At 40.0% G+C, this 13,351-nt stretch overlaps 1 protein-coding gene across 1 annotated transcript in view; it reads right to left on the reverse strand.

The window, feature by feature from the left end:
• Nucleotides 1-233: 233 nt before the first annotated feature.
• The window catches only part of FREM2 (FRAS1 related extracellular matrix 2), a 293,022-nt gene continuing 279,904 nt past the window's right edge, over nt 234-13,351 (reverse strand). The window contains exons 19-24 of the mRNA XM_073613282.1: nt 12,720-12,847; nt 11,449-11,583; nt 9,225-9,351; nt 6,139-6,326; nt 5,419-5,565; nt 234-4,230 (exon numbers count right to left, since the gene is read on the reverse strand). Of these exons, the coding sequence (XP_073469383.1) occupies nt 3,718-4,230; nt 5,419-5,565; nt 6,139-6,326; nt 9,225-9,351; nt 11,449-11,583; nt 12,720-12,847 (1,238 nt within the window). The 3' untranslated portion in view covers nt 234-3,717. The remainder of the gene's footprint in view (nt 4,231-5,418; nt 5,566-6,138; nt 6,327-9,224; nt 9,352-11,448; nt 11,584-12,719; nt 12,848-13,351) is intronic.

Here is a 13,351-nt window from a genome sequence, read left to right on the forward strand (position 1 = left end):
ATTAAGCATAGGATTCCTCTCCAAACGACTTCCAAACTTGTATGTGTTAGCAGCTTGTACAAACGAGCATGTCTCCGAGCTCCTCCACCGCCCTGGCCCCTCCCCTACATGTGACGACACAGAGCTTATCACTGTCTTCCTAAGGGGGATCCCCCTTTACCTTTTTGTATACATTATTAAAAAGAATGCATACAAATGACCCTCATAGTAGATAATAACCACTCATAAACAAATAGGGAAAAAACAGTTTATTGCAGACCACATGGTGGCTCTAGGTCCAACATACAAATTATTTTATTATAGCTTGAGTACAAACATTGGAAAACTGTTTTTCCAGGGAGAATGTTAGATATTCAGTGCTGTATGATAGAGAACATTTATGAAAACCGTTTTTATAAACGCAGTCAGTACAGGACTGGGTTGTAATATTACAAAAATATTCCTAAAGGTACAAAATGACGTAAAAATACAAACTGAGGCACAGGTGCACTGAAAAATGTATGTGCAGGAGCTCACACATATGAAAGTATATACACAGGAAATGCACCATTAAAAGTCAACTGTATAACAGTATTCATTGTATAGGTCCATTAGGGTTAAAACACAAGGGGGTGATTTTAGATATTTTTTCAGGAAAAAATGTGTCACAGCTGTATTCAACAAACACTAGAGTCCCAAATAAACCTTTGCATTGAGGCACAGTTTAAAATGGCACTCCATGCACCTGCATTTCAGAGCACCACTACGTGCCATGTTAAGTATCTCTGTGCTGTGGTACAATCTGTTTTTTGCACTGCCAGCTCAAAATAATTGGGCTACTTTAACCCAGCAGGCCTTAATGCACATAACATTGTCTGATCTAAGATCCCTTACTTTTTTTATAATTTATAAATATAACCTAACACCAGTTTGTTTGCCATTAACAGTAGGGACCTTTCTTATCTATCAGTCTTAAGTTGGCCAAACATGGTTTGAAATTCAGCCGGTTCAACAGGGGCCAGGAAAATTTTGATCCATGTATGGGCAGGGTGGTTGCACAGAAGTCGATCTATTGATCAACTTCTGTACGATTGCCCTTTCGGCTTTTGTAGCTCAATCAGGACTGAAGGCTATTTAACACTATGGGGTTGATTTAGTAAAAGCAAATCCACTTTGAACTACAAGTGCACTGCAAGTGCATTAGGAAGTGCAGTCGCTGTAGATCCGAGGGGGACATGCAAGATAAATAAAAAACCACATTTTAACTTGCACATGATTGGATAATAAAATCAGCAGAGCTTCCCATCAGATCTACAGCGACTGCACTTCCAAGTGCACTTGCAGTGCATTTGTAGTGCAAAGTGGATTTGCCTTTAGTAAATAACCCTCTATGTGACTACATTCCTAGTGTTGGTTCATGGGAACCTTGTCTCGTGTTTATTCCTATAACTTCTACAGCAGTGAGGATACCCTGTAAATAACCCACGCATGTCTTCATCTTCCTGTACCACCATAAGCTTCTTTGCTCATCATGGCCTTTATTTAGTAACATAACACAAAGGGCAATGGTGTACAGTAACCTAAAGCAAATGCATATCTGCTTTTGGCAATTTCGTATAATTGGACCAACAGGAAATGATTCCTAATGCCCTGTACACAAGGTCGGACTTTCCGACAGAATATGTGCGATCGGAGCTTGTTGTCGGAAATTCCGACCGTGTGTGGGCTCCATCGGACTTTTTCCATCGGAATTTCCGACACACAAAGTTTGAGAGCATGCTATAAAATTTTCCGACAACAAAATCCGATCCTTTAAATTCCGATCGTGTGTAGACAAATCCGACGGACAAAGTGCCATGCATGCTCAGAATAAATTAAGAGACGAAAGCTATTGGCTATTGCCCCATTTATAGTCCCGACGTACGTGTATTACGTCACCGTGTTCAGATTTTCCAACAACTTTGTGCAACCGTGTGTATGCAAAACAAGTTTGAGCAAACATCCGTCGGAAAGAATCCATGGATTTTGTTGTTGGAATGTCCAATCAATGTCCGACCGTGTGTACGGGGCATAAGAGTTACTGCACCACAGTTCTTTGCCCTATTAAAGTGCACCTGCAGTTTGGAAGCAAACAATTTGGATACTATAAAGCACCAAAGATGAGAAGACAGACACTTGCCTTTTATTCTAGAGTTTTTGAGTATTTTGGAAGAATGATGATAAAGTATATTTAAAGCCATTTTTTTAAATGAAGATTTTCCCTTTACCCCATGATCTTGGAACACGTTTAGAATTTTTCAATATCATTCTAAATATCACTTTCAATACCACTTTAAACCACTTCCTCCATACATTGAGCTCTTCCTGCAAAGATGTTAAGCTCAGCCTTTTCATGCACATTTATTATAGCAGATCTGTGGAGGTAGGTTGTGGGAGGATTTGGCACTTTTGAGTAATTTGTTTTTTTTTTAATGCACAATATTCTTCTACTTACATTAAAACAGCATGAAGATACAATTGTTATTTTTCTTGTTAGATATTTAACTACTGCAAGCATTTAGTTTTTATGGATCATTATTTTGTATCCCCCAAAAAACGATTCTGCTCTCTTCAATTTCACTTACTAAAGTCAAATAATTCCAGCCGAAAGGTAGATGTATTATAAACAGTAATAACCTGTGTGATCAGGTTTGTAAATTTCACTTTGAACACACAAACTTTGTAAAATATTATAAGATGCATGCAAAAGAATTCAGGTGGTCTGTCTTTCCTAAAATGAATATGCACAGTAATGAAAATACAGTGAAGTTAATGAATTATCGTGACCTAAACGTGACATTCTAAAGCTGTGCTGGTCAAACCTAGACCTTGCCATAGAGACATGCAAGAGAACGGACTTAGATTGACACCGTCGTAACACACACTAAATCTCTGAAAGAACCTTTGTATGACATGTACCTGAGTATTTTGATGTATTTAATAAATGTCACTATAAAAAACCCTGAAAGAACCAAGTACAATGAACATCTCCTCCACTTAACTCCTTTATTCCTCAACTACAGGTGTACTTTAAAACAAGTCCACTGTGTGAAAACGACCACATATGAAAAGCTAAAATTACACTATGAATAAGCCATGTCCTCTCCTAGACTATCACTTTGTAGCCATTAGGAATCTTTGGCATACCATGGAACAACATGATTGCAAATGCATGTGCGGTAACTGGACCATGTCATCATTTTAAATATTGCAAAAGACAAAAGAATGAATTTAAGTATCTTCATACTCATCAAAACTCTCTTGACAAACACAATACTTATTTGAAATGTATAGTATCATCATTGAACTTCCGAGGTTAATTAAGAATGAGCTCACTCTCTAAGAAGACAGATGAGCTATCAGCACCTTTGCATATTTTCAATTTTTTTAAATAATATAAAAGAAATACAAGAGGATGATCCTCATTTATAGTTAAAGTTCAGCGCCTCTTCATGTTCAGTGCATGAGTTCAGGTTGTCGGGTTTGTTAAACGTCCATCTGTACAAAGTCATTGGTTTCATGCGCCTGTATCATCTGTGCTCCTCATGGTCCATCCAACACATTAAATAGAGATGAGGTATTTAAGAGCAGACTGACCATGTGGCACAGGGTACGTATATGTGTTCTGGAAAGAGACATTTACTGGAAATATAGTTATTTTGAGGCACTCTATTATGGCATGATCAAGGCTACACAATGTCAAACCTCGGAGCTGTCGGTACTGTAACCACGATGCGGCATCATGGGTTCACTACTTCCTGATTCTTGACCTTCTTCCATCTTTTTAGATTTCTCCTTGCGTCTAAGCAGGAAAACAATAATGGCTATCAAACAGACCACAAGTAGTAATATTGCTGCCAGGATGACTACAATGATAACCACGTTGACCTCACTTTCATTTTTATTCAGCTCTCTAGGAATAATCCCATCAACAGTAATTTCCTTCTCTGGAGCAGTCTTCTTGTTGCTGCGTTCCAGTATTATATGTTGGATATTGGTTCCTCTGTTGTTATCCATGCCAATATCCTGAGCAATCGTTGGGGCTTCACTGACATCTCTTTTCTTACGAGCTACTGAACCTCCTGAAGGACCAGCATTCAATAATGAATGGTACTGATAATCAACGCTTCTTTTCCCAATGCCTCTGTTTGCATTTTCTTTAGACCGTACAGTATATATTGTGTGTATATACCACTCTCGTCCTGTAGACACCTGTAGAACATTCAGAGAATATGCTTTTTAAGACATTCATGTGAGTAATACACATTTTTCATGCATTTAACAACAACAGACCAGCAAGCACACCAAAATTACTCCTGATGTCCCAGCTCAGATACAGTATATGGTCAAAAGTTTGTTGACATCAGGCCATCACACCTATATGAGATTTTCAAACATTCCACAAAACCATGAGCATTATTTTGGATTTGGTTCCCCATTTGCTGCTATAACAGCCTCCACTCTTCTGTGAAAGCTTTCCACTAGATTTTGGAGTGTGCTTGTGGTAATTTGTGCCCATTCAAAGGTGTAGTTCAGGGCTCTGTGTAGGCCACTTAAGTTTTTCCACACCCAACTGATCAAACTATATCTTTTTGGACCTGGCCTTGTGCATAGGGGCTAGTCTCTCTGAGTTCCCCATCAAGCTCCACCCATTTTGTCTTAAAAACACCCAGTTTCATTATTTTCAAACTGGAAGTAATTCTTTTTGCATTGTAAAACTGACACATATAAAAACAGCAGAAATCTGTTGTACATGTTGGAACTGTAACCAAAACTGTTGCAGGGCTTTCATGAATTTGGCACAGGACATTTTAAAGGAAAGTTGAATTTCAATACCCTGTCTTGAGGAAGCGGTAAAATACAGAGAAATGTGTTAATAAGTTTAGGCATGCAATATGTTGGTATTTATACACTGGACTGATCCAATGGGATATCATATATGTTTTTAGAATACAATTATACAATTTTATTATGTTGGTTACCCTTGATGGATGTTTTATAAAAGTGTAAATTAAAGATCATTTATTATATGTATATAAGTCTAGTTTCTGTTGGGTTTTCTTCTCTTAAGCACAATCAAATCCAGCTTTTATGTGTAGGCTTTTTTGGAGTCTCTCTGTGTAGTAATTTATATCTCCCACCCTTATGTTGGTTGCATGCACTCAAAATAAGTCAAAGTAGTGATGAGGAATAGTAACCATAAAGCTTTAGCGGTCTTACCGGTTTCATACTATAAAACTGTGAATTCTTCTCCTATAATGAGGGGGGATGAGGAGGGTAAAGGGGTGTATGTTTTAATGTTAAACACTTTTAATGCAGAGTCTGCTTTCATCAGTAACATTTATACATATCAGTTCTGAGCATGACTAATTCACTAAGATTTGGTAAGCAACAACACACCTGGAACAAAGGAGTGGAGTCAATTTTAAATCCATCTGAACCCGGCTGTCTGACTAGAGGCAACGCCTCCGGATCATCTGCAGCAAGCCTGGCGTTAAACCCCACACTGCCAAACTTGCTAGTCTGGGTTTCAGGCTGTGCTTTGTCCTGTGGGCAGTCAATTGACAAATATTATTATAGACATATACAAAATGCAGAAATACATAAAAATAAAAAACAAAATAATCAGATGTAAATCTACCACCATGGAACTACTTCTTATACCCATGACACCATAATGAATATTACAAAGAACACTTTTTTTTTTTTATATATTTGTGGCTTAGGGCCAGAGGCTGAGCATATTTGAGTATATTTATAATTTGTATTTCATGTAAGGTAATTTATTTCCCAAAGCCTCTACAGGGCATATTAGTGCAGCCACACACATAAGAAGGCAGTTAGAAGGTCTGGTATGATCTTAGCACCCCTATGAATGTATTTTAGCCAGCCTTTCCAAAAACATTAGCAGACAAGTTTTTCCAACTTGTCTGACAGATTTTGAGAAGCAGTGATGTCTGCAGATACTCATAGAGACAGGATCCACACCCAATGTAGCAGAAAACAGCTGAGAAGAGTGACTGCAATTACATTAATAATGTTGCTCAATCTTATGTAACAGTAGGGAAAGTTGATAAGTCTTAAAACCAGCTTTGATTGTAAGGTTGCCACTAAACTCACCAAAATTTTTATTTGGTACAGAAGAGATGTCGAATCAGCAAGGCAGCCATATTCACCGTTGGACGGGTTATATTTTGGAACATAACCATCTGCTCCAGTGCACAGGAAGACTTTCTCAATATTGCAATAAAATGAATTACCCAAGTTCTGTACAGGGTCCACCATCACCCGACCATAAATTATGTCACCTGTAGTATAAATATTTAGTCAAGATCTGGTTTATACATAATATAAAGACAGGCTCTTTACTGAAGCTCATAGGCCAAATTCAGTAATAACAAAGTTTTATGACATATCACATTTGTATAATCATGGCAACAAACGGCACTTTTTAAACAAATGAGAAAACAAATTAGACCCCTGATTTGTTTAGATCCCCTACTTAATATTTGGTCAAGTTACATCTGCTTTTTGAACTCAAAGATAAAGCCTGTCTGGAGGTATGCAAGCTCTAATGGCACTAAAAATGGGAATAATTTGCTGACACATCTATTGGATGTTTACTGGCTCTCATCCTAGCTATCCCACCGCACCTTCAGTGTCAACTACAATTCTACTTCCTCCTCTCCTCTTCCTTTCTCCGCCGGGGTCCCCCTAGTTTCTGTTCTTGGACCTCTCCTATTTTCAATCTACACTGCTTCCCTAGGTCAGCTGATAGCCTCCCATGTCTTCCAATATCATTTCTACACTGATGACACCCAAATCTATCTCTCTACACCTTGGCTCACTCCATCAGTCTCCTCACCCATCACTAACTTACTAATAGACATATCTGTGTGGAGGCCACACAGATTCCTCAAACTCAACGTGTCCAAAACTGAGCTCATAATATTTCCTCCCCCACATGCCTTTTCCCCTGATTTCTCTGTCAAGAGCAATGGCACAACCATCCACCCATCCTCACATGCCAGGGTGCTAGGTGTTATCCTGGATTCTGAACTCTCCTTTTGGCCCCACATCCAATCCCTTTCCAAAGCTTGCCACCTCAACCTCCGCAACATCTCTAAACTACGTCCCTTTCTAACCAATGAAACCACAAAGCTCCTGATTCACTCCCTGGTTATCTCTTGTCTCGACTACTGCAATTCCCTCCTCATTGGCTTACCTTTAAATAGGCTATCCACCCTTCAGTCCATCATAAATGCTGCTTCCAGACTCATCCACTTTACAAACGGCTGAGTGTCTGCTAACCCTCTCTGCCAATCCCTCCACTGGCCGCCACTCACCCAACAAATTAAATTCAAAATACTAACAATAACTTACAAAGCCATCCACAACCCTGCCCCAGCTACATCACTAACCTAGTCTCAAAATACCAACCTAATCTTCTCTTCCCTCCTCCCAAGACCTCCTGCTCTCTATCTCCCTCATAACCTCATCCCATACTCGGATCCAGGACTTCTTTTCCGAGCCTCTCCCATTTTCTGGAATTCCCTACCCCAATCTGTCAGACTATCTCCAAAGCTATGCACTTTTAGGCGATCCCTGAAAACTTTTCTCTTCAGAGAAGCCTATCCTGCCTCCACGTAACAACTGTACTTTAATTTTCTTCATAAGATCATCCCTCACAGTTTTTTTTACCCTTTTGTATCACTTGACCCTCCCTCCTAGATTGTAAGCTCTAACGAGCAGGGCAGTATCCATATCGTTAATGTTCCAAAAAATTACAATGCTACTTCACAAGATTACAACAATCAGGACGCTCTTTTGGATAACTTTTCTATTTTCTTTTTTTGCTATACCCTGGGTTAGTTGGTGTTTAGAAAAAACAATATAGGCTACAAATACTGATGCAGTTTTTAAAGTGTCATAAAGTAATGGTGACCATGTGGCCCAAACTATTGTATTAGAGTTGGGAGGATAGCCAGTACCGGCCCAGTGGGAGGAGTAGTATGATGTGCATGCAATACCCATGTTGTTATTGTTCCACAAAATTACAATTTCACTTTTAAAACAAACTTGTCATTTGGAAAAAGTTAGACAAGTGACAAGAATACTTAAACGCAGGTGACTAAGGTTGCCTGCTATCTTTTGATGTGGCCAGGGACATAGGCCTGACTAATCTTTGCATTATTATACCAGACTACAACCCTTCTTCATCATGACTAAATAAAGAGAACTCTTTGCATCTGTACCTTAGGAAGAGTACAACAATCAGGACATTCTCATGGTTTATTTCTCTGTTTTATGATTTTGCTATATCATGGGTTAGTTGAAGGATAAGTTCACCTTTGGGAACATGTTACATGTTTCACCCATTTTCATGTAACATGTTCCCACTGCTGCAGCCGCTCCCTGCTGCTCTCTCTCCCTGTGACAGCAGTGTAGGGAGAAGTTCCCCACAACAGCTGTCATTTCTTGAAAACAGCTCAGAGTTCTGTGACTGAATGAACTACAAGTCCTGACATCCTTTGTGGCTATTGGCTTGTAGTTCTGTAGCTGTTGAGCACTCTCTGGTAGTTCATTAAGTCTTCCTGTCAGTGTGAAACTGCCTGGCTGTACGGTGTATGGGGCAGACAGCTTACACTGACAGTCTGCAGGAGATCATAAAAAAAGTGAACTTATCCTTTAACTTTTAGGAAAACCTATATAGGTTTCAAATACTGATGCAGGTTTTAAAGTTTTAAATTATTTATGTCATACCCCCTGGAGAATAGGAAAAAGAAATCTAGGTGGCCACAGAACATTTCATTTTTACAATAACTTCCTACAAAAAAAAATGTCAACCTTTCCTAAAAAAGGGTCCATTCACATCACATGTGGTGGGACTGCATTGGGCGGCTATTTCAGCGCAGTCAAGGCAGAATGCTTCGTCTCCCTATCTGCCTGGTTTAAACCACTGCATTGTGGTGGTGTGTGATGACATTTAAATTGAACTTCATGAGATGTCTGTGTGACATCTCAATAGAGTTTAAAGAAAGAAGAAAAGGAACTGTGCGATGTGATGAGATCGGCGCATCATCACTACACTGATCCATCCGGGCCACACCGCACCAAACAAACCCATTTTTAATTATACACAATACATTTAGTGCATCAAAATACTGTTATTTCATCACAAGTGTACAGGAGTACAGATATCGTACCTTCAGTAAAGGCTATGTCACTTTCTTGGCCAAATCCCATCGATCCATCCGACAACCAGAGAGACTTTTTAGATAGAAGTATCAGCTGGGTGTTCAAATTAAACTCTGCAGCCACTGGATCACTGACCTAGGGAGTAATGGAAAGCAATGCATCACTTGTACTAGTTTCTGTGATCAGAGGTTTCTCAGGGTTAAAAATAAATAAATGAATTAAACAGAATATGGAGAGTGGTAAGGGCTCATGTCAGTAGGTAATGTATTCCTGTATTTTACATGCGTTTGAAATGCACATCAAAACGCAGGTCAGCAAATTCCTAGTTGTATGTAGGGCTTCGTTTAAGGTATCCACTCGGGAAGAATTACACACACACGCCTCCAAGTGGAGACTTTCTGGTTGTTGTTTAGAGTGGGAACAGTCACAATAATTAAATGATTGGCACATTGCACAGCAGTACAGTGCAGAATAGCTCTCTATATGGTATCACACTGTAATGTTACCAAAGGCCAGCTTCCGCAGGAGGGGTGGCAGTACGCGGTGTAACCGTATAGCACTAGCCCACTGAAAACAGATCCTCAGGAAGTTCTTTGGCTCAAGGCAGTATCCCTCAGCCCTCGTACACACTACTCTTTTTCTTTTTCATTCAACCCAGTGTGTTGAATGAAAAAAATTGACAGCTCAGATCGGAGCTGATGTACTAACAATCAGATTTTAGTACAGCAATCTCCCCTGCTATGCTATTGTGTTCTGACAGGGGAACACCCCCCCTCCCCCCCCGCCCTGCCAGAACACTCCGGTCAGTGTTCTCTGCCATTGGCTGAGATCGGTGATCGCGAGCTGGTCGGCATACCTTTTTCGGCAGGACCCTTCGACAGAAGCCAGCCGAATGGCCAGTTTCTGTTGGACCAGCTGCCATACACACGGGCCGAATGTTGGCCAGTTTCTATTGAACTGGCCGACATAACCAGCGGTTTCTTCTCCCTAGCCAAATGACATGGGATCCACTATTTAAAGGCTCCCCATTAAGATGGCTCCTAATTCTCATGAGAATTTGATATCAAATCAGATATTTGCTTTCCCAGACAGGACTAACAGAATCCCAAGGGAACAATCTCCCTTAACAGACTGAAGGTCCCCTGTAGCATCAGCATGGTCCTACCTAAGGAAGGAGAGAAGACCTGCACCTACCTACACACTCACTACAATTGAGTTTTGTAGATGACGTCACTAAAGCAGTGTCAGACCTGCTTGGTTTTGCACTCACTGTGTCTCTTCAGATGTAGCATGTCTAATTGAAGTGAGTTTGAATTGCAGGCAAAGCCGATCTAACACAACCTTTTCTTGTCAAACGCTGACTTTTCCATTAGAACGCATGCGTTTGTGCAGCTCTGCGTTCAGATGTAAAATTCTGCATTTGACAAAAACTTCTGTCAACATGAGTCTTGATCCCTGCAAAGAGCTGCATATTTAATTGTGTATACCAAATATAAAGTGTTACACAATATTTGCATATTATTAATAAAAGCTGTGTAACGGTATACATGAAGATCCAGAAAAGCAGATTTGATTGTTTAAAATTTGCCTTTCATTAAAACTTTTGCCTTTCCTACCCAATCATAATATATTTTTTGATCAAAGTATGTATGTCAGGTGATCCTGATCCTGTGCCAACTCTTTTTACTGGACTTGAGTATAAGGCTAGGTTCACACCGACGTGGTGCGATTTGAAAGAGTTCTAGTGCGATCTCAAGGATCACAGCCAGTGCGCCTTCATGCAAGTTCAGCTGCAAATCCAATGTGTTTTGCAAGCGATTTGGATGCAGCTGCAATTTTGATTTATGACCGGGGTCTCTCTCTAGAAAGCAGCTCAGAAACACAGCACAGACTATTACAAAATGCACTGGAATCGCATTGTTTTTGAATAGCTATGAGTTTTGCATGCAGTTTGCATTTAACTATATGGCGCTCAAAATTGCACTGCATCACTCCGAAGATGCACAGGACCCTTTTTACAATTGCATTGCATTCTGACTGCATATATGTGAACGGCCCCTATGGAATATCATGTTATTTCACTTGTCACTTGAATGCATTTCGAAATCGCATCACTGTGAACCAGGGCTAAGGGTCTATAAAAGTAGCACACACTAATTAATTCAGCCTGTAATGTTCTGAATTAGGTAACATAAGCCATATAGATATATCCATCATTTTAAATGTAGAAACCTGTTGGAATCTGATGTCAACGTCGAATGTTATTGGCTCCCGAGGATTACACACGGCTGGCAGACTATATACTTGATATGGAGCTGTGGTACAGGGGATGAGTTTCACAGTGTACGTTCCAGAGTAATCCCGGACCTGTTGAGGACATTATAGGAGAGACAATTATCAGAAAGGTTTTTTAACATATATATATATATATATATATATATATACATATATATATATATATATATATATGTATATATATATATATTTTGTGTAACATAAGTTACAGTTATTCTCGATAACACTACATTATATTCACAATAATGTGCTTATCCTATCTGTACCTTCAACAGCTCTAGTGGTGTTCCAGTAGCTTTCATCATAACAAAAGTTACTTACAAATTAAAAACCTTCTTGGTGGAAGGAATTTCTTAAAGCCTGATTCCAGCTTGCGCCAAAAAATGTTACCCCTGGCAAAGGCTAAAAACATGAGGAACTCTTCGGCTGCTTTACTTACCTTATCTCCAGCACTCTCCTCAACGGATTTAGAGATCCAGTGATACGGCACCACTTATGGGTGAAAAGAGAAGTATGGCAAAAACATTTTTGGCTATACTTCTCTTTTGGGTCACAGGAAAACATTTACTGGTCTATTCCTGTGGCCCAAGGTGTGATATTGTCCGCTATCAAGCTGATAGGCCAAAGTTCTCAAAGATCCCGACAATATGGTCAGGATCCACCAGGCTGCCCCATTGACAGCTGGCTCTGCCTTTTGGGTTGTGGCTCAGAGCCGGTGCCAACCATGTCTGTCACATCCATGGGCTGGTGCTTAAGTGAACAGAACAGAGCAGGGGGCAGGAACTGTTGCTGTTCAATGCTCCGAGCAGACTGAAAGATGACTGATCATCGATCGGATGAACGCACAGCTCTCGCTCTTAGAGCCGGCATGAGACAGCTGCAGCATCACAAAGATGCTTCAGCATGTAGGCGAGTATGTTTGTTTTTTTTTTTCTTTGATAAACCCACATCTTTCTTTAAATAAAGTCCACCCTCCCACTTTCTGCAAAACCAAGGATACACCAAGGTGTCAAGGCTTCCCATTCTGGAATCACAGGAGATAAGCTGAAGAGTAGGCATCACATTATTACATGGCAGCTGGCAGCACTTGGTTGTGCTATTTAGGATCTGCCCTTTGGACCTGGTCAAAGACACCTGTAAAAAGCTAACTATACTTTTTAAAAGTAAAGAGGAAAACATGTTTTATGTCATGCCAAACCTTCTCTTACCGCAAATTCAGAAACAAAGCTCCACTGCTGAACTGGCTGGTTAAAGGTCGGCTCACTGCGTACAAGACTTAGTGTAAAGATCAGCTCAGGGTGATCAGCTGACATGACCATAGAGCTCAGTGACGATCCTAGAACAAACAGACTTAGGTTATTACTTACATCATTTAGTATACAGTATATATATATGCTCCAGACAAAACTTTTTTTCTTTTAGTTTTGGAAGGATTTTGGAAGAGTAAATACTTCTGTTAAATCATGACTCCTGTCCATGACCCCGCTGGGGAGCAGTTGTCACCAGTACAGGAACAAAAGGACAGTAATGATAACCTCACAAATGTTCCAACCCTTTCCCAATTTTAATTAAAAAAATGCTGCAATGTGTATCTCCACTTGGGAGATTTCTAATCACTTCCTGTCCAGACAGGAAGTGGGAGGAATTCTCCCCACTGAGGACACAGACCCTTTTTCCCACACTGTCAAAAAAAGAAAAAGGTTTTAGCATGGGTTAAGCTTCAACGTCGACATGTTCAATTTAACCAGTTCTGTCCTATCTTTGAGGAGGGATATCTTTGTTATGGCAGCAGCTAGCTGCCATAACCCCGGTATCCTCTTCTTCAGCGGCCGGTGCGGTT

The sequence above is a fragment of the Aquarana catesbeiana genome, linkage group LG02, assembly GCF_042186555.1.
Source record: "Aquarana catesbeiana isolate 2022-GZ linkage group LG02, ASM4218655v1, whole genome shotgun sequence".
Classification (NCBI taxonomy): Eukaryota; Metazoa; Chordata; class Amphibia; order Anura; family Ranidae; genus Aquarana; species Aquarana catesbeiana.